This window comes from Cryptotermes secundus, unplaced genomic scaffold (assembly GCF_002891405.2).
Source record: "Cryptotermes secundus unplaced genomic scaffold, Csec_1.0 scaffold43, whole genome shotgun sequence".
In the NCBI taxonomy this organism is placed as follows: domain Eukaryota; kingdom Metazoa; phylum Arthropoda; class Insecta; order Blattodea; family Kalotermitidae; genus Cryptotermes; species Cryptotermes secundus.
The window spans coordinates 1709852-1736872 of NW_019723298.1; the positions used below are offsets into that span (position 1 = coordinate 1709852).

General features: G+C 39.8%; 1 protein-coding gene across 3 annotated transcripts in view; it reads right to left on the minus strand.

Annotated features, from left to right (window-relative positions):
* Positions 1-27021, minus strand: part of LOC111861631 (C3 and PZP-like alpha-2-macroglobulin domain-containing protein 8) — a 286966-nt gene that overhangs the window by 157286 nt on the left and 102659 nt on the right. For all 3 annotated transcript variants that reach the window (XM_023846353.2, XM_023846351.2, XM_023846352.2), the window contains exon 2: positions 15899-16022. In XM_023846353.2, the coding sequence (XP_023702121.1) occupies positions 15899-15984 (86 nt within the window). In that variant the 5' untranslated portion in view covers positions 15985-16022. The remainder of the gene's footprint in view (positions 1-15898; positions 16023-27021) is intronic.

A 27021-nucleotide genomic window follows, 5' to 3' on the forward strand; every position in this document is an offset into this window, starting at 1 on the left:
GCAGCGGGAGGGATACCTCCATTCCCCCCCTGCGCCGCTAGGGCATTACAATGAACAAGGAAAAAGGAATAAGTTCGCAATAGTTAAAACTTTGCTCATAAAGTGAGATTTTGTTAATATTTTTCATATCTCACTACTTCAAATACCTATAATTCAAATTCGCATAATAATCTACTTCATTGTTACTCTAATATGCTCTATACTAAAAACTGGTTAAGTGTACTTTTTATTTACCAAACTGTCTTGGTAAGCTGCTCGTTCTAAACACTTTAAAAACATATGAATCTGGAATTTGGAATCCATATTTTATACTGAAGCTTTCCCGTAGGTTTAGTCGTTGCTGAATTACAAATGCGTTTCGAATACGAGAGCTGTGTCTCGTAGCACAAACATGGCGCTGTCCCTCCGGTTACAAAGCGTTAAGTTCCATTCGAAACATCAGTCAGCTGAAATCTCTCATGCTGCTTGGTTCCTTTTACCTCACTTATTCTCTTGTTCCGCACATCAAGATATTTGTGAGAGATAACAGATATATTCTCGCAGAATACGAGATATCAGATACGAATAAATATCGCAGATATCTGAATTCTTGTAATGCACAATAGGCTCATTTCGAAGCGTCACTTTAACTGCATAGACATACATCAAAGAGATCCACGTAAATATGGATGCGAAATTTGGTCACTTACTGTAAAGGATCACGGATCTGATCAACGCGTCTCCAGGCAACAGCTCTGGAACCACGGTCCAACAATCAACAATAGAGGAAGCTGTGTTTTCTGTAAATCCGAGCGATGCGCCAACAGACTGGCCGGATAGCGATCACGTGATATGTGTTTACTCTAAGTCCATGTCCGTTCCGCGGCTCTGTGAGTAAGAGTGACAAAATTCGTTCGAGGCAGTTACGAGTGAGTAGTAGTGGCAGCAGCAGGCGAACAAGCAAGCAAGAAGTAAGCTCGAAGAGTACAGAGTGTATAGGAAGTCAGCATGTGAAAATTTAACATGTGATTTGAAGACTTTATGTGTGCTATAGTGCAGTGGTATTGGGAGTATGTGATTTAGGGAGACTTTTATATTTTCTGTATTATAAATCCGTTGCTAGGAAACGGATAGTGAAGACTAGTGGAAATAGTTTGAGAAGATTAGTGTGGAGTAGTTGTACATTGTGTAAATCAGCAATAGTGTAATAACTAATTGTAGTTACGACCTGTTGGTGGTTAATAAATCCAATTACCAATCCGAACCCCGCCTTTAGTCGCTGTAACACGTGATAATATTGAGAGGGTTTGCGAGAAAAATGGACTCAGGAGAGAGAGAGTGAGACAGCAGTAGGGAAAATTATACAACGGGGAAGTTCATAATTTGTGTACTTTTCACCATTTGTTATTAGGGTCATGTAATGAAGGACGATAAAATTGTTAAGGCATCACGTATAGAAGATGACAAATGTATACTCAGTTTTGGTCCGGAAACCTGTACGAGTAAGGCCATTTGGAAGTTCAAAACATACCTATGATTATAATTTTAAACTGGTCCTATAGATATAGTATGTGAATACACGATAACATTAAGCTGGTGCATGCTAGGGTACATGGGAGTATTCCTGTGAATACGGAACAAAACTGCGGGTTCCAGAAAAGGCACAGAATTCTTTCGGGCAAAACGAGTGACTACCGATTCTTCAACGAGGACTCACAATAGTTAAATAAACGTTATCTGGGGGTTCCTAATCTACACGAGCATTAAGGCAGTGATNAAGTAATAATAATAATAATAATAATAATAATTTCATTGACACAAATTTAAGCTGTTATTGAGAATTGAAAAATGTAAATATAAATACATAGAAAGAATAACAATACGAATTCAATTTAATTCAATTCTTGTTTATACACGTGCAAATTTAATAGCTCAGAGGCCAATTACAAAGTTAGCATGAGTGCGTAGAATGACACAAGAGAACTAACAAATAAAATGCAAAATAAGGCAGTCTGTATAATAACAATAAAGTAATAATTCAATGAAAAATTGAAGTTATTATTAATAAGTGAGAAAAGTAAGACATCGAAAGTAAAATGTTGCTCTGTTTATATGAAATTATTTCAGTTCTTAAATTTATCTTTTCTATGTATGACAGAGAGGAAATTAATTTTAATTTACTTTCTTCGTGGGAGTCTTTTCAAGAAAGAGTACAAGTGTTGAGCACGAATTATTCAGTTGTTAAAGCGAAAAGAAAAAAACAACAGAACATTACAATTTATGATTGGTGGATGTATGTAAACGAAACAGACGGCAATCGGCTGAGAAATACTGAAGTAAATATACGGGCGTGTCTTTCCACTCAGGATAAGATTTTTTAATGTAGGCATGATCCGTGAGTGAACACAAGTATTTATATCTATTATTTTACGCGGATAATTATAAGTTAAAGACAACAGTAAAATTGATTCCTGTCGTTTAGGTTTATATATCAATATAGAAGTATATAAAACGAGACCATAACAGGTTTTATAATGTATGGAAAGATACGTGCCCAACACTGATTCGTTGTTTAGCAACATTTCCATGCATACAACGATCACTGATCCAAGTCCAAGATCGTAAATAATATAAAGTTGCTTGTCAGCAATATATACGTGGTAGAGTCATTAGTTCAGTGGAATGTGGTTTTATCGCATCATATTACAAGGTATTCACATACACTTACTCAAATCCACATCGGCCCTCAAAATGGTTGCCGTTGGCCGCTATGCCAGTCTGCCAACGTTGATATAGCTGTCGAGAACATTGCTGACACATATCGGCAGTAAATTCCCGTACGACGCTTTGCGGCCATTCCACGAACTTATTGATGTGGTAGTATTAATGGGACTGTCACATTAAGTATGCAGTTCTGTTCTACCTTTAGAGTTAGTTAGTTAGTTAGTTAGTTAGTTATTGGAGAGGGTGTGTTTCTCCATGCACTGAGACCAGTATTGGTCCATTGTGCTTCCCTCTATGATATTCTACCAGTCTCTATACCCTACCGATATTGGTGCGTCCTGACCGAGCCAGCGAGTTCGGCCTCTACTGGCTTGGCGGTATCTATAATGCTTCCCCCATCTATCAGAGGCGTTTGAGACTACTGTTGGGCGGGAAATGTCCTTGAATTTAGCTCAGTGATCTCCTTTGGAGATATGAGGTTCTTTTACATGCCGTAAAGCTACGACACGGGACCCACGGCTCAAAGTCCCTCCCGGAGGACTTGTTTCCTGAATTTTTCCGCCCTTAAAAATTCGACGACCTCCGCCGGGTTTGAACCCGCGTACTACGAGTCATGAGGTGGGAACGTTGCCTCTAGACTACGGAGGCCGCTTTACCCTTAGAGTTAGTTACAAGAAAATCCAGACAAAGAAAGAACACTTTCTTTTTAATGCAACTATAAACTCAGAGAATTATGGATAGCCTTGGTCGGGACACAGACTACTCAGACTGAGATTTTTCGTGGTTTTCCTAAAATCCTCTAGATAAATGCTGGGATATTACGATCGCTTCTTTCTAAATGCTTTCCAAATCGTCAATCATCTTGCCAACCGACGCTGTACATTCTCCATCAACACAGCTTCGTTAAATAAGGAGTTAAGCGAAAAGAGCAGGAATTACATCGAATAGTACATGAGCCCATTTACTACTCCGATCAGTCGTCCGACAACCCATTCGAGAGAAATCGATTTTATTGTTTTATCGCCGTAAATACCTATTGAATGCAATTACCCCATCTATCGAGCTTTAATAACAACCCGCACATTACAAACAAAAGCCAGCCATTACTAGTTAATGATACAGTTAGCGGTGGACAGACCAATCACAATCATGCTACATATATTTACTGGCCAATAAAATTGCAATCACATTGAAAGTTGTGAAAACATTCCTGTTATTTGATTTAAACCCATTCTACCTGACAATACATTTGATTTGTCTCACTGCTTTCGAGGATATATATGACGTCATTTGTTTGGATACTGAATTATGTTTACACAGTGCGACGGGCAAGAGTAATTTCTCTCTCTATTCAGGGGAACCGAGATCGTGACGTATTTATTACGGGATAAATATGGAAATCTAATTTGCTTTGATCTCAACAGCAGTCAAACTCAGGGAAGAGCCATGGAAATTTATTTCTTATTATTTAGATGGCCTGTTTTCCGAAGCTTCGTGTGTCGCATGCTACATGTATATAACTTCGAACTGTAGGATGGTCGATGCATTAGGAAGCATTTGAAAGGACTCGATCTTTGCATAACTAAGGCAATACCCCAGAATTTTCCTGGAAGGACTGAAAGAAATGACGAAAAACTTCAGTGAGGATGGCCAAGGTCCGAGAAGACATTCGAAGTGATCACCTACCAAACACATTTATACAGCATTATTGTTGGACAAGCCTGTTTCTTAAGGATTATATTGTTGTCGCATTTTGTATGAGGGTGCGTTACTGAAGACCTCACATAGTTCAAGACTCCCAGGAGTAAAACATACGTGATTCTTGACGAATATTTTATGGGGTGATTCGCATTATTTCAAATTTTGGCATATAAAGTGGGACTTTTTAAATATATATTTTTTACTTCATGATTTGTTTATTCCGTCTTGCAGTGCATACACTTATCTATCTTCTTCTCTCACTTTCACTACATGTTTCGGCATAAGAATGCCATCTTCAGGTGCTACTCAATTCACGTCAAACTAGTACATTGTATGCCTTGTCTTCACTTTAAAATAACTAAAATATATGTCCATCATATANGCTACAGACAATGATAAAGATAAATATAAGAAATAAGAATTAATGAAACAAAAATTGAAATGTGTGTACACAGTTTCGAAATACATTATTTCCGAACGTCTAAAGCCTCCTTGGCTTTGATTTATTGAAGATTCAGACAATTTGCTTCAAATCTAAACAAGTTACAGGTATCTCACTGCTGTGATATATTACTCGTATTTTTGTTGTATTTTATTTCATATTTATGACATATAAAATGTTTAAAATAGAAATTTCACTCCTCAGTGAGGTATATATATATGTCTGTACTACTCGTAGGAGGTCCACACAATCAATCATGACACAGAATACTGAAAAATAAAATAAAGATTGCAGATGCTCTTCTAAACGAGACTTTTTCATTAATATTGAACTGAACAAGATTCGGTTTCTAAAAGTTTCTGACGATGCTGTATAACACACAGAATACTGGGTTTTTGGACCTTGTCCATCATCCGGTATTCGAGGTGGAGCTAGTGGTAGATATTATATGTCTTCACCATTTTTTACTCCATTTATTTGCATTGGTGCTCACGCACTTGGTTTTGTTGGTTAGGTTTGTAGCACAAATTTCTACTTCCTTTCCTATCCTAGTTTCACGCATGTGCTTGATATATAGCAATTTTTATTGTATATTTTCGAAATATGTAAGGAATATTTGAAGAGGGTATTTGGCATAAAATACGTTGTTCTGTTTTTTTTTCCTAACCTCTGTACGAATCGTGTTTTGTTCCAATAAGTATATAGCGAGTTACGCTAGAGGGGTTCGCAAAAACACATGTATATATCTTCGTGCAAAATGTCTGTTGTTCTTTGTCACGTTTCAGCTAAAACTGGAACGTGTTAGTATATTGTGTTAGAGCTTCTCATTATCAAGTTTAATGAAAATCCTTTCAGCTGTTCTCGAGTCATTTCATGAGTACAGACGGACGCAGGGACAGAGCGATGTTAGCAGGAGAAACTGTTATTGCACGGAAATGCCTAGCAACCAGCAGAATGCAGAGTGCCCCTACTGCACTACACTACAAACATTAAAATTGAATATGTTTTGAATTCAATGCAAAATGTCAGTCAGTTATCCTGGATTGAAGAAAGTGTTAAAACATATCTGAAAATAAGGTTAGGGCTCTGCTCAACTGGCTATCAACTAAAGACCAAATCTGATACCCAAACAAAACAACAGTAAATGATTTAAAATATGAAAATAGTAAAATAATAATAAAGCATCCAATTGTTTCAGATCTCTGTGAATTGGAATTGCCTTTAATTAATGCTAAGTATTTGATTTGCTTCAGTTATAATCCTGATTTGCCGGTCACGGTAGCCGAGCGGTCTAAGGCATGCACTGTCTTCGCTCGCTCGGAAACCGAGATCGTGGGTTCGAATCCCACTCAGGGCATGGATGTTTGTGTGCGTTTTTCTGTGTTTGTCTACAGGTAGAGGCCTTGTGACGAGCTGATCACCCGCCCAAGGAGTCCTACCGTATGTGTAAGATCTAGTAAACCGAAGTGAAACGGAGAGTTTCATGGAGGCAGGCCTAGGCCAAAATTGGGGCTGTAGCGCCATAGGAAAAATTAATCCTGATTTAATTCGTTGATCTATCCAGCTATCCACCTATCTCATACTTATCTATCCATCTGATCATTCAACCTTCCGTGAATTCAGTAAACCACTTATTAACATATGCATTCATCCAACCATTAATCCATTTATTCATCCATCCAGCAATGCGACCAAACATCTCAGATTCAGGGGCTCAAATAAGGCCAGGTGAGACAATTTATTAATATCTTCTCTACTTCTTAGTAAATTTGAATATGGATAATTCAGTGCCCTTCCCTCACACAGTCTACAAAGCACTTCGTTGGAGTAAAATTAACAGGAAATGAAATTTCCATAATTGCCTTCGGGCTTCAGAGAGTTACATATAAGGAAGTTTCCAGAAGAATTAGAGAAGAAAATTATTAATATTCTGTTAGCAGGAACTAATATTCATTAAATATTTCGGTCATTAAATAGTAAAACTTAAGAATATTGTTTTAGATATGATTACTTTAGATCTGTATATAAACTAATGTTCCTTGTAACTTTTTTCTGCCTCAGTTAAATTCGGTCAGTGGGTTAAAATTTTATGTAAGCTGATTCAGCCACACTCATCAAAACTTTTCTAGCGAGCTATTTCCATTGGTAACACAAGCTTTAAGACTCGAACTTAAAGCAATGACTGTTGAGAGGAGGTAATGTTAGGCAACTTGAGAGAGGAACGTTATGCTCTTCAGTGCTCTTACAGGGAGTGGCCGAGAACCCAGTTTTATAGATCAAGAGCAGAGAAAAGGCAACTCCACACTTTTATATTCTTCTTTCTGCTACTGGACTAAAGAGGCGATGCTACGAGATTTAGCTGATCCTCATAGAAAATGACTGTCAGTTAAAGTACTTCATTCCGACTTAGGCAACTCTTTTTGTTGCATGCAACAAACAAAATGTGTTCAAAATAAACTTCAGAGCAAATCTATAAAACAATTGAATACTGACACTTCGAATATCTTTGAACAAAATGACAGAACTTTATATCAAAACGGCCAACCCATATTTGTGCTAATTTCCTCTGATCTGCAGTTCACTACAGCAGGCTAAGTCTTTTAAACCTGAAGTGTCTTCACCAGTCGTTGCCTGGTAGCGGCTTAAACGGCAGACGTTCCCTTTATTCTGGGTTCCCCAAGTATCCCCGTGGCTCAGCTACCAGGTTCTAAGAGCAACAGCTCACAAAGCCTGAACCTCAGTTCTCTGACTAATTCACTATATCACCGACCAACTCTTCACTTTCCTGCATTTAAGTGAACTGAACTGCAATGACTAAATCTTTGCAGTATGTTTTCACAAGTCGATTCCTGGTAACGGATCCTAGCAATGCCCTCTGCTTACGTCCTTACTGGATGGCGAATATCCCACAACTGACTAAGCTCTAAACTTTGTCCCGCTTATAACATCTGGGCACGGACAGCTTAGAAAACACACCTCCTCATTGTTGTATCCATTGTTATGTTCCCAGCCATTGGTGTGGACCGCTCAGAAATCACCTCTTTCCAGCCAGTCTATGGCGCGCTGGCCGCTGCTTATTAACGGTTGATATCTCGTTGTTTGTTTTATGGTCTTTGCCTAGCAACGGGTCTGTACGCAACAGTATACGGTATATTAACGACCGATAATCTANGAGTTCTAAACTCTGTCCCGCTTATAACATCTCGGCACGGACAGCTTAGAAAACACATCACCTCATTGTTGTATCCATTGTTGTGTTCCCAGCCATCGGTGTGGACCGCTCACAAAACACCTCTTTCCAGCCAGTCTAGTGGCGCGCTGGCCGCTGCTTATCAACGGTTCATATCTCGTTGTTTTATGGCCGTTGCCTAGCAACGGGTCTGTACGCAACAGTATACGGTATATTAACGAGCGATAATCTCGCTATCTTGTGGTACTTGAAATTTCACTAGTATATCCAAAAGAGCCCCTCATTTGACCCTCTCTTGTGTCAGATTAATACATTCCACATCTTCAGGCCTCGTTTTCTTAAAATCCACTTCACTCTTATGGCCTTTTATCTTAGCGACTTAAATTCAAAATGAAGACACATATTAAGAATTTTTCAGTTACTCTATTAATTTATCTGCAGATCTTCTTCTCTTCGACTGAATTATATTTGAAATGTAGTTGCCTGCCTTTGCTACTTGCATAGTAATGAATCATATGATGACGATTTGTTGGTACCTGAACTATCTACAGATTTTATTAAGTACGCCGAATTTTGTTCCTATCCCGAGGTGTTAATTATATTGCGAAATGTAGGTCATAATCAGCCGCTGAGGGTCAGAAAATCATCCCTTGCACTCTCAATTTCGTAAGTCAAGTATTGCGTTTTTGTGAACGTAAAAGTATGGAAACAGGAAGGGGAAGAATATGTTACACAGACACAATCTTTCTAAATAGCTTTTGGAGGAGAAATACAGGAATAAATCCATAGAGCAGCGAGACAGAAGAAACTGTGACACAGTAAGTGGGAGATTTGTGCGGCTGCATGAAGAGGGTGGACAAAGATAAGTTGCCCTTAAGGAAACAAGGGATGAACTCCACTGAAAGGGAAGAGGTATGGACTGGCCAAGAATAAAAGAATTAAAGTGACAGTTCTGGAAGTCGGAGCTTAAAAGAATATGGATAAGAATGAATATAAATAAGGAAAAAAAAACGGGAAGTTTCTAAACAAAATAGGAACATGAAAACTAATGTGGAGTGTCTAGATACCATTGCAGAAGAGAGTAAAATTTTGTTTAAACTGCTTATCAACGTAACAGCGATTGCACATGCAACATACGAAAGGTGCTTTCTGTGCTATCCTCTCGGATAGCGACGTCACCCGACAATAGAAGAATGGTTAGAAATTGTATTTCCTGTGTGGTCCGTGTCAAAGCTATATAATGAGGACAAGCTGCTACCGCGAGGCAGTCTTGTGGCGGCAGTTAGAAAAGTAGGAAGTTGGTATGAGATGGACGCTAGCCTGCGAAGACGTAGGCCAGGGGGTAGAGGAACGTCCAGTGTTGGAAAATGGTACCAAGCACAGCAGTGAAGACCGTGACTGAGAACACTACTCTCTGTGTGATAGTGACCTGTGAAGTACAGTCACGAGCTGTATGATACCCAATAAATCTGATTAACAACCCGAAACCTGTCACTCTATCACGTGTATTCTGTCGTATGAGAAAGGAAATAACAGAGGACTGAAGAAAACCAGAAAATAAGGACCTTAATGACGTGTCTCTTTCAACGAATATTGTTAATTCTTTAGAGACCGAGGGAGCAAGAACAGAGCAGTAATTTTCTGCTGGCCTTCGCCAGCACAGTCATTCTTGGTTTCGGCCCCCTCAGGACCCTTGACGATTTTTTCATTCGTTCCAAGGCCGCGTATCTGTTTTGAAATTGAGACTCATCTTTAATGAGAGGAGGTTCTGACTGCTGCTCTCAACTACCGCCGATTATTAACCGAATTTATTCTAAATAAAATATACGAATTCAAATTTGAACCTCACAGGGAACACATTACACGTAAGTAAAGAAAAGCTGATGGGAAGAGACTACTAGGGAGATCTAGGTGTAGATAACAGGATTTATTAAAACGGATCTGAAAGGAAAAGGTTGTGAAGGAGTGGCTTGGATTTGGCGGCCTCAAGACAAGGAGCAGTGGAGTAATAATTTGAACTCGGTATTGGATTTTCTGTTTTTCCCAAAATGTAGAGGAATTTGTTGGCCAACTGAGTGACCATAAACTTCATCAGGAGAGCCTTGCCCCACTGAACTAGTACGTTTACACTATTTGTTAATGACAAAAATATTAAGTACGATTAATGAGCTAAGCATTTAAACAATTTTCCAGAAAGATTCTCTTCCACTGACTCAGTACATCTACAATATTTATCAATAACCAATATTTTAAGCGGAATTTGTAGCCGAACACAATGAAGTTTGTAACTTGCATTAAATTGCCCGTTATTATTACATGAGACTAGTCTGTTATGCAATATATTGTGACGCGTTAACTCACGTCCATCGCCGCGCAACGGCTACAATGGAAATTGTTCAGTTCCAACAGCAACAAATCGAATACAAACAGACCGTTGCGAAGGAGCCTTCCCGAGGCAACGGATTACCGAACACATGAGTTTGCAATAGGCAGTTCCATGGTAACGCAAAGAATAGGGAGCCGTTACGTAAGCAACGAACGCGTCTCCCAAGAAATGAACTACAGAGAGTTCGTTGCTCCCGTTACGTAACAGCGGACAGTAGAAACGAAACAGTGAGGGATGGTGTCTGGTATCCAGTCCGCAGAACACCTACATAAACCGAGAGCTATAGCAAGAAGACAGCAAGTTGAGTATTAGAGAACTGAGAATTGAGTATTAAGATAGAAGCCAAGTGATACTACAACTGATAGTAATTGTAAAGAGTGTAAGTGTGAGTATCCAATAAAGATTCGCTAAATCCGAGACCCACGTGAAGTTATTTGTCACGTGACATACCCAACACGTGACAATATATTGGGCCACATCCCTGAAACAGTAATCTATATTAGATGGTTCATTTTCTCGCATTACTAGTTCTGGGAACTGAAACAGAGACTGGAAAACTGTGTTTGTGTATATAAGATTTGAGAAGGAAATTCGCGAACGAGGAACCAGCGTTAGTAGGTGAACAGACTATTAGTCTGTTATCACCTGCTATCGCTGGTTCCTCGCTCGCGGATTTCCTTCTCTTTTCTTCTACGCTGAAGATGGAGACGATACGTTCCTCCGAAACGTCGGTTAACACAATATATACACTGCGCCACATGCCAGAAGACTGCTTTCTTCTTGCGCTTGTGTATGTTTGAATGAAAGATGCAGCTTAAATTTTACATTTTGAAAATTGCTAAAATTGATTATATTCGATCTGAAAAAGAGAGTGTGTGTTATGTAATTAAGGCGACTGTCCCCCCAAATTGGAACTATTATTGAATCCAATTATTTAATATCTTGTCAAATAAAATATAATCACACATTATTATTTAGAATTTGCTGTTTTCCCAGCGGTGGTTATGGAGCTTCGCTGCTGTTCTTACTCCCATCGTCCGCCTTCAGGTCTCAGACTCTAATTCCAGTCGAGAAGAAGAAATCGCATCCTTTTATTTATTTCTTTTCCTTGGCACTACAGCCCCAGTGGGCCTAGGCCTACCTCCATGAACTTTTCCGTTCACTTCGGTTTTTCTAGATCCTACACATTCGGTAGGACTCCCTGGGCGGGTGATCAGCTCGTCGCAAGGCCTCTACCTGTACACACACACAGAAAAACGCACACACACAAACTAAACATCCATGCCCTGGGTGGAATTCGAACCCACGATCCCGGTTTCCAAGCGAGCGAGGACAGTACGTGCCTTAGACCGCTCGGCTACCGTGACCGGCGATTCTTTTATTACCACAGGAAATTACAATATTTTACCTGTTTTGACATTTCAGACAGGGCAGATAAAATAACTTGGCTGAAGTCAAATGAATATAAATTGAGGGTCAGGTAATGAGAAAGAAAAAGCATGCTCTGGGGTATAGAAACCTTTATCACCATACACAAAAAGAATAGCACGAAAAAAGTTCTTAACTCGAATATTCCAGAAATATTTCAGGGTAAACACACACACACGCTGGCAGTTGGTTATTGGATATGATTGTACGTGTAAATTGAACTACCCACCATGCTTCCCACCTTCACCTCATATATAAAACCTGAGCGTATGAAATAAAGAGGCCTGGACCTACATAGTGCACATAATAAACTGTTTCCCTTTGTCTCTACCCCCCCTGGCGGCAGCACGAGGCAACAATGCGATGGAAATTAGTCCAACACAAGGGAAAGCAAATGAGTGTAGAAACAGGAATGGCTGGGGTGTGTAACATTCGTATTGCGCGTGTCTCTGATACAGCAGAACTGCAGCAACAGTAAGTCTTCTGAAAGAACGAGCGACAGAATTCACACAACACGTATTCTGTAGTGTTCCAATAATAATTGTTAAGTCCTCTATTTGTTTGTCGGTTTTAGGGGAACTGTCATAGATGTTTTATCAAATGTCTTCAAAAGGTTATGTATTAATAGGACTTAAACAGCAATGTCTGTGGGAAATGCGTGGCTTGGGGAAGTTTGATAGCAGGCTTCTGACCAGAAAATTTCGATAGAGTAAGAGGGGGCACTTGTGTTGTTTGTCGAATTACAATACAAGGCAAAGAAATATATAAGATTTGAGGCTTTCACGGCGGTGACTATGAAGAAAGCAGTCTTCTGGGATTTGGCACCGTGTATATGTGGTGTTAACCGACGTTTCGGAGGAACGTATCGCCTCCATCTTCAAGATAGAAGAAAAAATAAGAAATCTGCAAGCGAAGAGACCGTGAGAACCAGTAAAAGCAGACTGTGTTGGAAATGTGAGGCACATAGCTGTGTATATTTCCAACACAGTCTGCTTTTACTGGTTCTCACGGTCTCTTCGCTTGCAGATTTCTTATTTTTTCTTCTATCTTGAAGATGGAGGCGATACGTTCCTCCGAAACGTCGGTTAACACCACACATACACGGTGCCAAATCCCAGAAAACTGCTTTCTTCAAGGCAAAGAAAGTTTGGAATAAACTGTTATAATGCAAACGAGTTGCGAATGCAGGCACATAACAAGAAAATGTATTAATAGCAAGAAAAGATAAAAGAGATTTTGTAAGAGGGTAAAGAAATAAAAGGAACCAGTGGCACCAAAGTAACGAGAAGTAGGCCTACAAAATATGAAATTAATATAAAATGGTAAAGATAAGTGAAAGGAAATATCAATGATAAACAATAATACTATAGAAATTGTAAGAAACAATGATCATTAATGCTCATTAATATTCATCAACTGGCAGAATTTCTAGTTCAAATGCAACTCCATGTTTAACATTATTAAATGATATGTCTGAAAGTTTGACCACCTGAAGGAAATCAGTCTTCGTAATTTCTTTTTAGAAGTTCTTGTTTTTGTTTTTGTCAATTCCAAACTGCTTGCCGTGTGCATTCAAGATACTTCGTAGACTTAACCAATAACAACAAAAATACAAAATTTAAAAGCAACGTTACATTTTAAAATAATTTATCATATATGTATATAAAACAGGACGCGGTTTAATTCTACATGTGTGTGCCTTCTGACTATGTGTGTTTAGTCTTTCTCAAACCTCTTCAGCTTTTTTTTTTCAAATAAAGATGGAAAATGTATATTGAAAACGGTGCCACGTGAAGGATGAAGATGTAATATAATTTGATATTTCAAGAGAGGAAGTAAGAAGAGGGAAATGTGTATGAACGTGATAAAGGTAATGAAGAACAGGGGTGAAGAATGAAGATACAAAAACAATTTTCAAAAAGTTTTTCCGCTAATAATAATATATTATTTATCACATCCCTACATATGACGTGGCATTTTTTTTCCACTTCAATGACATTAGAATTTTGCTTCCCGACACACTACACGGAAGAGTACTTTTGTTTTGGGGACACAAAATTTGAAGACAAATAGGCCTAAAAATGAAGAAAGACTCCCTTCATGATTTCGGACTTTTTGGGGGCATTTTAGATAACATTAAAACGTACAATTTTTATATTTTTAAGGAAAAAATAAAACATACCACGGTTTAAAGACTACTTTTATCAGGTTTGATATAAATCCTTGAATGATTCACGTTGTTCACACTCTTCGTTGAAAATATAGCGTACTTCGAAATAAGTAAGCATTCCACAGTGTTGATGCCTCCTCTCTCCCGAACGTTCTCTATATTGTGGCGTGCCGCCTAAAAGTCAGAATATCTGAGCGGGCGTCCATTGCTGGACAACGGCTTGTTGAAACACGTTTCCATTGCTGGTGCAATGGCTCAATAAGCGTTGTCCCCGCAACAACCAACAGCTAGAGATAAAATTAACGTGTTACCTAAAAATGAAAACATGTTCCCGTGGCAACTAATAAATGATACACTAGCCAACACGGGAAGTTAAACCCTTCAAGTAGGTTCTTCCAGTCCATCCGACTGTAGAAGATAAGAGACCAGACCAAATCAGATCTGAAGGCAGATCAGAGAAGCTCAGATCGGATTTGAGATAAGAGAAGACCGGAGCGGAGATGAGATCATAGAAGAAACCAGCTCAGCCGAGAACCAGACAACGAAATGTGAAAGACGACGGATTAGTCGGGTCGCATCGTCTGGAAGAAGTTATCTCAGAGTGACTGGAATAGTGAGTGTAAACGAATTATCCAATAAACAGTGTCGTCTAATCTGCAACCCACAATTATTTGTTCCGGAACACCGGACACGTGACAATTTGTTCGCTGTAATGTATAACACAGATCGAGTTTCAGTGGAGTACTGACCCACGTCCAGTGAGGACATAATCTCTATGCCTTCCACGAACTTCTTGTCATCGTAATAATCATCACAATATATGTAGGCTACTCCTAACAACACGGATAAAATTGAAATAATGTCTGACCCATACTATAAATGTTGAGCTGACAGACGCCCAAAAAATGTCAAACCCTTAATTAAAGCAATATTTTCGAACCTTCAAGTTTTTATAAAATAGCGTTTTATCTTGAATTTTATTGCCACCAGTATCGAACATAATATAGGGAGCCGAGATAGTGACTGGCTACGGGCTGAACGACAGAGGGGTTGGTGTTCGAGTCCCAGTAAGGTCAAGAATTTTCTCTTCTTCACGTCGTCCAGACTGACTCTGGGGCTCACCCAACCTCCTATCCAATGGGTACCGGGGCTCTTTCCCCGGGTGTAAAACGGCCGGGGCGTGAAGCTCACCACTCACCTCCAACTAGTACCGATGTCAAGAAAATGTGGCTCTATACATCCACTCCCCCATACGCCTTCATGACGTAGTGTTTAATTAGTTAAACACAGAGACAAATTTAACTCAACTTTTATCAAATATAATGTAAATAATTTTACGAATGTGTCATGAGACACTGATCTATCTACAGAGAATGATTTCCCCATAAATATAGCTACGTCATTACTATCGACTAGATACGAAGCGCTATGGAAGGAATGTTGCTCACCAGTAAATCAGCATTTCTGCAGTAGAAAGTAACCAATTACGCTGTCCATTCACGTGCCATGCCATTACTACAACGCAGCTCGCGACTGCTGCAGTAACCAACACTAATGATTCTCACTTCCGTGTTATCTACCCACCCTGGCTCTGCCATTAGCTTCACTGCCTCCCTTGTTCGCAATTCATGCATCCCCCCAGCCCTTCCATTCATTAGCTCCTTTCATATCACAAGCAAAAAGCTGTATTTTTACCAGCTACAATTCAGTTCATATATATAAAATATTAAATTATAAAAACAATGCGCATCAATTCCTTTCTCTAGAAATACTCAATATAACTACAAAAATTCAATTCCGAGGTAAAGCAGAGCTAGAGACTTGCTACAGTTTCTGTTCTGAAGCTAGGGTGAAGGAAAGTAACACAATTTCACTCACTGTGTGCATTCATCAGCCTGCACATGACGTCCATGGAGCCAGCAGAAGAGGAACAACCACAACAGAGTCATCGTGATGCGGTTCATTCCAGTCTTCGTAAACTCCCGGCCTCACAGCATGGTGCCTGTGAAACAAGATGGCGGAACTTGAATAAAAATAATTGACCACTTACAAAGGATAACAGGAATTTAGTATATATAAAAAAACAAGTAAAGCTATCCTTGTACCAGGCCATGAAGGTCCATAGGGTTGTGAGACGTTGAGGGTCCCACATTATCTAGACAATCGGCTCAAAGATGGCGGTAAGGTTGTCAGCCTTATGCGCCGGCCTCGCTTTTCTCCCCAGGAAATTTATTTAATTAATTCCTGATACTCATTTCTGTTAGAGGCTGAGTCGACTCCAGGGCCATAGCGCAGCTGGAAGGATTAGCTAAATTGAAAAAATCCACGTCATCTGGATTCGATCCCGCGTCCTTCCGACTTGTAGCATAGTGCCTCAACCAACTATGCTACCGCGTGCCCCCACTGCTAAGTACTTACGCATATAAATGTGCAGAAAATTTAGTTTTTAGGGTACACGAATAATTTTAGATTTACTTCCGTGACTGAATCATGAACCAATAACATGTACCAGAAATATTTAAATTAATCATGTTATTAATATTTATAAAATAAGTACGACGCATTGGAAGGCCATCACATCTAAAGACGCAGCTCCATTCCCCACACGCCGCGCCGTCTGGCTCAAGTGGTTACGCTTTCAAATTGTATACGTGAGGTACCAGGTTCAACTCTCGTGGCTGACAGTCTTCGTGAGATTCCTCTATCCCTCCAGGGAAATGCCGAGAGGGTACCTGAAACTAGGTCACGACGGATTCCTTCCACATTGTTCGCTGAGGAACTATGCTAGAAGCTGGAAAGTCGCGGGTTCAAGTCCCGATGAGGTCATTGGATGTTTTTTCAATTTACCTAATCCTTCCGGCCACACTATGACCCTGGGGTCGACTCAGCCTCTAACAGAAATGAGTACCAGGAATTAATTAAATAATTTTCCTGGGGAGTAAAGCGCGGCCGGCGCGTAAGGCTGACAACCTTACCACCATCTTTGAGCCGATTGTCTAGATAATGTGGGAACCACAACATCGCACAGCCCTATGGGCCTTCACGGCCTGGTACAGGGATAACTTTATTTTTTATATACTTTTATCAATCAATAAATAAATATTCCACGTAAAATTTCTGTTCAATAAATACAATGACACAGCTGTGACTTATCCAGCTTTTTCTCCCCGTAAAATTATTTCATAACAAGCTTCACCATGGCGACATATCAGATCGAAACACAGTTTTTATACGACCATATGCTAATACATAAAAAAGACAAATTGTTATTCGCTTTTATTTCACGTTTCTAACTTAAACAGCAACACATTAAGTGAAAAGTAATTCGGTTAAGTGTTTTTATAAACCAATTCTGCAACCTGAAGGAATACAAAGGGAAAAGTAAAACGTTCTTTGTGCTCAATCAAGAGCCCTACCCTGAAGACAATGGACATTGAAGGCATAGTTCCACACTTTCTTAACATCGACACAAGCTGAAGGTGACTGATGAGTTTCATCCCCAGGCCGCAAATGTTTCCAGTGGCCTACCCACTAGATAGGAGATTGAGTGGACCAGAACTGGTCTTCATTGCATGCAGGAAAACAAACATCACGAGTTTTTCTAAATAGTTGCAAGGCACTTAGACAGTGTTTGTGCTACAACTTTTGTCTTGACCTTTCCCCTGTTACTGTTGTAGTACAACGTAGACATGACGTCACATCTGCCCTGGCCTCGCAGCACTATGTTTCAGAGATTTGTATGCAAGTTTATAATTACTTCGGAAATTGCATTGGTCCTATTATCATAACTTCCGTCTTCCCACTGGATTTCACGTGATGTTATTCCCCTCAGGAAACTCATAAATTCATTCTATGACTCAGAATGACCCAGACTATGGTCTCTACAAATAAGAGTAAAATACGATTACAACTAACGCAATAAAACCAGGAAATTATTGAATAATTAATTTATCAATGTTTTAAGCACCACGCTATGAAGGTGAATAAGAGAATGGAGTCAAAACTTAACTCATTAACACTGGAAATGAATGAAGGTTTGTTGCCAGCTTCACGGTGGCCTCTGACCCCGGTACTGCTGGATACAGCCGCGGAGACCGCCTGAAAGCTGTGGCGAAGAAGCGAACCGTGGCAGTCGTGCCCTCAGTCAAACTGTGGCTTACGTTACCGCGGTTCATACCAATACGACGTGACCTAGCCTAAAGGTTTTCTAATACACATATGTACAAAGCAGCTTGGCTTAGTGGTAATGCTGAATACGTTATATTTACGAAGTTTTCACTTCGAATGTCGAATGAATTACTCCCTACATTAATCGAGTTTTGTGAAAATCTTCAGATACTCCAAACAAACGCTGAAATTCATAGAATTATTTCGTTTTGGACTTTTTCCATCGTGCGGTGTTCTAGAGAATAGAAAAAATGACGTTTCGGAAACTTGATCTGTTTCCGCCCTCAGGTGAAAGGAGGAGAAGACATATACTCAGTTGTGTCCCTTAGAAAGAGCTAAACTCAATCACTGAATAACACATCCAATTTCCTAAACGTCGTGTTTTCTATTCTCTAGAATACCGGACGATGGAAAAAGTCCAAAAACCCAGTAATTCTGTGTGTTATACACCATCATTAGAACCCTTTAGAATCTATATGTTTAAACTCTGTAATAAATATAATAAGTGCTTCGTTGGAGTACAAATGATACCTAATGTAAGATACAAAGATTAAATTAAACGCTTCATGCCACTGCTAAAGCAGCATCTGTCCAATGAATCGGATTCAGTTCCTACAATAAACTGAACATAGGGACCCACTGAAATTAGAGATTATTCGTATTTAGTGAAATTTTCACAGAAGTCTCAAAATAAAATAAAGATGGGAAATTATTTTAGTTAAAAGATGAAAATTGTGTACCCTCTTAGAATTTTTTTTCTCGTCTGTTCAAGACTAACAAATTCTATGGTTCCACGGATTCAAATGAAATAATATATGTTGTGCAGAGCAAACACGGTCTAGAAAACCGAAATTAACGGCCGTGGGGATCAGTTGCGCTGACCACATGACACTCTCTATACGCTAAAGTTTGCACTAACTTCGCCGACAAGCGGTGGTCGCTCTGTCGGTATAGTTCGCTTGCGGTCTACAGGCCACGGAGTTTTTTTGTTTTGTTTTGTGCAGAACAAATTGAAGTGTGTTTATCAAAAGACAGGTACGTTTCTCAAATCCATAGACTGACCATCAAATTCTACAGATTTAAATGCGCCGGATTTCTTATTGGGAACGACCTTGAACTGTTAGTCTACAAAATCAATAAAGAACTGATTTGGTAACTGAAGCTAATGTGACAAGAAGACGTTCTGGGAATAACCAATCGCTACTTTCCTTTGACATGACACGGATCGCTTAACAAACGATGCGTCAAACAATTCTTCTACTTTTGCGTGTATTCTTTGCCTTGGGAACGTATTTACGAAGCCGTTACGTAACAACGATGGAAGGATAAAATACAGACATACAGACTGATGGACAGCGTTTTTGAAATACGCCGTTGAGATTGGTTCAGATGTCATGATATACATACCAAGTTTCATAAAAACTGGTTCAAGCTTTCAAAAGTTAATAGGGAGATACACAGACACGCAGACATCAAGGCGATCTCATAAGCCTACTTCTGTTTTTTCAAAATATGGAAAGCAAGCTAAAAAATTGAAAATGTGTGACCACAGCTATCATGAGACAGCAACCGACCAGCCATCGACCAATGGAAAGACGTATTTTATTTTTTAAAAACATGCATGGTAAGTAATTACTTATCCAATTACGTCACCACATACATTCACAAACCCGTCTATCCATCTTACGTACACAGGTTCATGCAAAGGATCAGGCAGAAACACAGCGCATAGTGGACTTAAAAAAAAAAAAGATTGTACTCAACTGGCCCAGGGGAGGATCCAGTCACAGGCTCTTCTGAACACGATAATGCACCAACTGAACAACTATCAGCTTCTGAATATTTATTCTGTTTCATGAAGTTATATCATACATCTATGCCTGTTGAAAGCATTACTCAGCTTCACTCTGCTGTAATATAACGATAGAAAATCACGAAATACATTTACATCTTGAACACATCTGGTCTGAGAATATAACATTTTTTTGGAGATTAAGTAAAGACGCTTGCAGTAACGAGACTGTACACCGTAAAGTGACGGAAAGACATGATTTGGAAAGGCTTTGCAACAATGTGGTCGTGATCAAATTGACTGGCATATGCTGAGTTATGATACTCGGTTTCACGACCGAGACTCGAACCGAGCTCCTACCACATACAAGTCTAGGATGGTCACGTTTAGACTAACCTGTACGTTAATAATAAGTTGGAGAGAGTATGTTTACATTCCAGAAGCTATCGTCTACTCCGTTTTATTTGCGCTTAGTTTTCCTTCCTCCTTCACCCCTCCCCCACATCCTCAACTCCTGCAGTCGGTTATCTCATATTCACGTGATTTACTTCAGGGACTGCTGATGTATAAAAAGTAAGTAACTTGAAAATGCACCTATAACAAAGTAAATGCATTTAATTACTTTATCGTCTCTAACGGCTCACTTGCCCGCACTTACGTGCAGTTGAAGTCATGTTGTAATAAAACAAAATTTAATTATGGAGAGAAATCATAAACGTGGTTCCATTGTTCCCCTGATACAGAACATTAAGTTAGTAAATTCGAGACTATGTAAATTGTGTTTCACCTTGAAGCCAGCAACAGAAGTAACCTAAGTACCCAGCCGTGAACATTTATTCGGGTTATGGGCGCTGGTATTCATTCCGAAATTCTCTCAAACCAGAAAATCTTTTACAAGGTTATTACGTTTTCCTAGTGGGTTATTATTATTGCATTAATTCTGTACTTTAAAATAACAGAGTTAAATTAACATGAGAATTATTTTTACTGTAAAAGTGGTTCAGCTAAAAAGAGTGTTTGTAATTCTAAGTAAATCTCTTGGCCTATATTCGCTATGATGCAATATTAGGGTGACGTGTTTGAAATGAGATCATGCATGGCTGATGGTGTCTGTCAGTCCCCATATTTCAAGAGGACGGTCGCGGGTCGGATTCTGATGAAATTTTGTATGGAAATTGTGCCACTGAAGGCTAACCAAAAATTGCATTTCATGTCCTAGAATTAGTTATACCAATAGGAGGAACGTACGAACATGTGAAGTGAAAGTGACATTAGCGGTGCTAATATACATCCTTACTCATGGAGCTGAGCCCTTCTTGAGGAGCCGCCAATTCTGCAGCCATTCAAGAATATCTGAAAGACAAAATTGATGAGCTTGCAATTAACAGTACGAACAGGACATTAGAGACTTGTATAGAGGAATAAATGACTTTAAGAGGGGTTACCAACCTAGCAGTAACTTAGTGAAGGATGAGAATGGTGATCTGCTTGCAGATTCCCACAAAATTTTGAATAGGTGGAGGAACTATTTCTCTCAGTTATAAGATGTATGTAGGGTCAGTGATGTTAGGCAGATATAAATGCATACAGCTGAGCCGTTAGTACCTGATCCCAGCCCTCTTGAGGTTGAAATTGTTAATGAAAAGCTGAACAGCTATAAATCGCCAGGTAGTGATCAAATTCTAGCAGAACTGATTCAAGCAGGAGGCGAAATATTATTCTCTCAGATCCCTAAAGTCGTTAAGTCTACTTGGAATAAGGAAGAATTGCCTGATCAGTTGAAGGAGTCTATTATTGTACCAGATCATAAGAAGAGTAATAAAGCTAACTGTAGTAATTATTTGGGATATCACTGCTATCAACTTCGTACAAAATTTTATCCATAAATCCATATATAGATAAAATTATTTAGGAACATCAGTGTGGGATTCGACGTAAGAGATGAACTACTGGTCAAATATTTTGCATTCGTCAGATATTGGAGAACAAATGGGAGTTCAATGAGACAGTACATCAGCTATGCAAGATAGCCTATGATTCGGTTAGGAGGGAAGTATTGTACAATATTCTAATAGAGTTCGGGGTATCCATGAAAATATTTTCGGTGACTAAATTTTTTAAAGGAACGTAGAGTAAAGTCAATTTAGGTGAACATTTGTCCGATAATTTCCCCATCCAGAATGTTCTAAAACAAGGAGATGCTTTATCGCCACTCCTTTTCAACTTTACTTTATAATATGCCATTAGGAAGGTCCAGGGAAACCAGGTGGGACTGAAATTAAACGGGACACATCACCTGTTGGCCTATGCCGATGACGTGAATCTACTGGATAATAATATAAATACCATAAAGAAAAATACACAAATTTTAATTGACGCTAGTAAGGAGTTTTTGTCTACAAGTGCTCCGCAGAATTAGGTTTGTTCTTTTGAACTTATTTCAAAGTTCTTTCACATTCTACTGGCTACACTGTTATGCACAGCTGTGTAAGATGCCTTAAAATACGGTTTTAATTCAGGGGTATAAATAATTCAAAAGCAATATGAGGCTTCCTATTTTTTCAGACAAGCAATATGAAGGGCCGCGAATATCAATTTGAGGAGTTCGAGCCATATCATGCATGCAAGCAATAGGCTTCTGGACAGCGTCCTCCACGGTACCATGTTGTAATCTCACACAGAGTATGGATCACAAGGACCTATACCTACACACGGAATTAATCATTAGGTGTCACATGACATATGGATAGCTCAGTAACTTCAAAGACTTCAAAGTAGCCTTTAATAAGAATGATGAATGCCACTTCTTTGTACGCCGATATTGGAGAGTTCTAATATAATGTCGTCAACCGTTTCGATATTGAAAGCAGATATACGGAGGCAAGAACAGTCGTAGAGTTATCTATTTATGATTTATTTAGCGATGTTTAGAGTAGCTCAGGATACATACCGTACAAAGGAATAATGCTTAGTGAACAAAGAATTTAAGCTATCGTGTTCTCTTCCCGGCTGCTTGGAATGGCTGAGAAATAACACGAAAAACTTCAGTCACAAGAGCCGGGCTTAGTACCGACATGTGTAAGTACCAAGACTTCACAAATAGGAATCAGGAATGTAAGGTTTGAGGCTTTCACGGCGGTGACTATGAAGAAAGCAGTCTTCTGGGATTTGTCACCGTGTATATGTGGTGTTAACCGACGTTTCGGAGGAACGTATCGCCTCCATCTTGAGGGTAGAAGAAAAAAATATAAGAAATCTGCAAGCGAAGAGACCGTGAGAAACGGTAAAAGCAGACTGTGTTGGATTTCTTACATTTTTTCTTCTACCCTGAAGATGGAGGCGATACGTTCCTCCGAAACGTCGGTTAACACCACATATACACGGTGACAAATCCCAGAAGACTGCTTTCTTCAGGAATCAGGAATGTTGCTCACTGAATCCTGGCGATTGGTATTACAGTGCGGTCGCGAGGGATGCATTCATTAAGCCCTCGCACAATTCGAGATAAGATTTGAAACACATACGTGATTTTCGACAACATTTTTGGGATGCACATTATTTCGAAATTTGAGCATAAATTGACACTATTTTTTTATACCGCGGTATTTTGGGTTCGCATAATTGCGACGGCACTCTCTCCCGGAGCGGAATGTAAGTGCAAAACCTTTGAAATTACTTCTGAGGCAAAACAGAGCATCTCTTCGCTTCGCATTTCTACTTAGAGGGTTTTCTCGGTAGGTCCAAGAGACTTTTCTCTTCTGCATGACGTCCAAACAGGCTCTGGGCCCTACCCAGCCTCCTACACAACGGGTACCAGAGGGTAAAGCGACAGATGCTTCAATCTGACTCAACTCCATCTATTGTCGAGGTTAAGAATGGTGGAGCAATACCTCCAACACCATGCGTCTTCATTTTGTGACGTGCAAGTCCAGGTATAATTTTACCTTTAACTTCATACTTACTTACTTACTTATGGGGCTGAGCCATTCTTGAGGAGCCGCCAAATCTGCAGGTGCTCAAGAACTTCCCAGCATTTTATGGAACCCGAAGTTTTATTACCGTCTTCGCAAGAGCCCTCCACTAGTCCTTATTCTGAGCCAGACCAATCCAATCCATAACATCACATCCTATCTCTCTAAGATTCATTATAATATTGTGACCCACATACACCTTGGTCTTCCCAGTGGTTTCTTTCCTTCTGGCTTTTCCATCCGTGCTACATGCCTTGGTCACCTCATCCTCCTTGACTTGATTATTCTAATTATACTTGGAGAAGTGTACACGTCATGAATCTCCTCATTATGCAGTTTTATACAACCTCCTGTCACTTCATCGTGTTCTTAAAGCTTGTATCAACTCTAATGTATGAATGTGATGTTTTTGAAGAGTAAAATCTCATCCTACTTCAAATAACTTTATTACTTTAAATTGCTTGATAAGTGGTAATGCCCGTTTATGTTTGTCGCATAGACTAATGAGACACTGCACGTTATACACTCTTTGGCAGTAATTTTTCTGATTAGCATAACCGATATAGTCAAAAACAGCCCATTTCGTGAATTTTGTCAAAAAATTGAAAATTGTTGCTCTGTACAATTATGACCGTGACGGGAAAGAGAGAAATGGTTCGCTAAAAAGTAATTACGTACTTTTTTATTTCGTCAGGCCAGGGTTTGAAGTGTAGCTCATGGACAACGGAGAGGAACAAACCTTTGTGCTTCGCAGAAAGAAAAAATTATGAATTTCGCTTCTTCATAAAAAAAGAAATGAAATCTCGGAAGGGAGAAGGGACGGGGGACCAGAATTATAAAAGAAAAGGAATATGAATTATTAATAACGGAGGGCCGGGTAATGCAGGATTGAAGCCAGATATTTAAAGAACTCCATGTTGCAGCATCAGCAGGGGCTCTCATGAGCGCCATGAATGGGCGGAAAGACACACATTGCGAGTGCTGGGAGCGCTATAGATCAATGTATGTCAGCTGATGGTGCGCGTATCCGTAGGAGTACGCGAGAGAGACCTAAGGGGGTATGTGAACACAACTGAAATGCCTGAATGTGAGAGCCACAGACCAGTGTTTCTCAACTTTTGGCAAGTTTACCCTTAGGGAAAAGCGAGGCATGGGTGGTGGTTACGTGAACGTGACTGAAATTACTGAATTCTTATTCTAAATTTTAACTAATAAACATTTTTGAAACAATTATCGGTATAAAGAAATGCACCAGTAGAAGGAATTTAAGTATGTGCTTGTTTGTGAAGGAAAGTTCATGTTATCTCGTGTGTTTGAAACTTGAGGTATCTGGTGCTTCAAAACGTTATTTTGAAGCAGGCACATCATAAGAAAAACATTTCTATAAACCAGCGGTATCAACATATGACTCGCGGTTTTAATTTGGCCCACGACATTTATTTATGAAGGGTCTTTAATGTACCAATTATTGCCGGGAGAGCTCAGTCGGTATGGCGACTGGCTACTGGCTGGACGTGAGGAGCCGGGATAGCTCAGTCGGTATGGCGACTGGCTACCGGCTGGACGACCGAGAGGTCGAATTTTGAGTACCGGTATGGTAAAAAAATTCCCCTCCCCAAACCTTCCAGACTGGCTCTGGGTTCCACCCAACCTCCTATCCAAAGGGTAACGGGGACCCTTTCTACAGGGGTAAAGGGGCCAGGGCGTGAAGCTGACCACTCACTTCCAACTAGTGTCGAGGTCAAGAAAATGTGGATATATACATCCACTCCTCCATACGCCTTCATGTCGTAGTGCATAATTAGGTAAGCACGGGGACAACTTTAGCTTTTCATCTTTACCTTTAATGTACCAGTAACTTACAAATAGATCCATTTTAATATTAGCCCTTTCCGTCTACACCTGTTCTCCCTTCAGGTTTTACTGTTAAAATGACGTATACACGTGTCACATCCCACTTTGCAGCTGCACATAATCCCTTTAATGAATGTATAACATTCTGAAGTTATTTATTATGCTAGCATTAAAGTATTGTTCCGTGTGTGGGGATTGTGTGACGGATAATATTGGATTCTGGCTTGGATGATTGGATTTATTAACACATTCTATTACAATCACTCTCTATTACAATCAATCACTGTATAAGAGTGGCTGCATTCCTTACTGGACCACGAGTGTCTTCTCTTCTAACGTGACGAAAGAAACACCGCTCACTCCAACGAATGCCGAGTTACGACTCACGACTTATTGAACTCTCTTATGAACTGACTTTTATATCTCAAGGCGGACTCTAACAATTCGTGTATTACTCTGTGTTATATGTTTCAGCGAAAACCGTTGCCCAGTAATGAATTATTCCACGGCTATTCGTTGCAGCGGGAACATGCTTACCAAAATGTTGCCTAGTAATGGTCATATTCGTCACAGTATTATGAATTCGCAGAATTTAATACTTCAATTAGGACCGTGTAATAATTAGCGATAATTGATTAATCCATTAGAATCTCGTCAGTTTCGAGTTTCCGCTTAGACCGAAGCGATACGCTGCAGTTACCTTCCGTCTCTGTCTCTCGTTCACAGCGCCAGACTGCAGGCACCTGCTCACGCTGGATCATCGCTCGCGGATTTCTTATACCCTGAAGATGGAGGCGATACGTTCCTCCGAAACATCGGTTTATACAATATCTACACGGAATCACATCTCAGAAGACGGCATTCTTCATAATCACAGACGTGAAGATCTCAAATCTTTCTTACTTACTCATAGGCCGCGCCATAGATAAAGCGGTTAGTCGCTGGCTTCTCACCGCGGTGGTCCGGGTTCGATCCCAGGTCTGGTCAAGTGGGATTTGTGGTGAACAAAGTGGCACTGCGGCAGGTTTTCTCCGAGTACTTCGGTTTCCCCTGCCAATCTTCATTCCACCAATTGTTACACAATCACCCTCACCTATCATCTGGGGCTGGTACAATAGGCCAGAATTGGCCGCAGTACAAGGAACTTAGTCCCACCCCACTATCAATAAAAAAAATTATTACTTACTCATAGCGCTGAGCCCTTTTGGAGGAGCCGC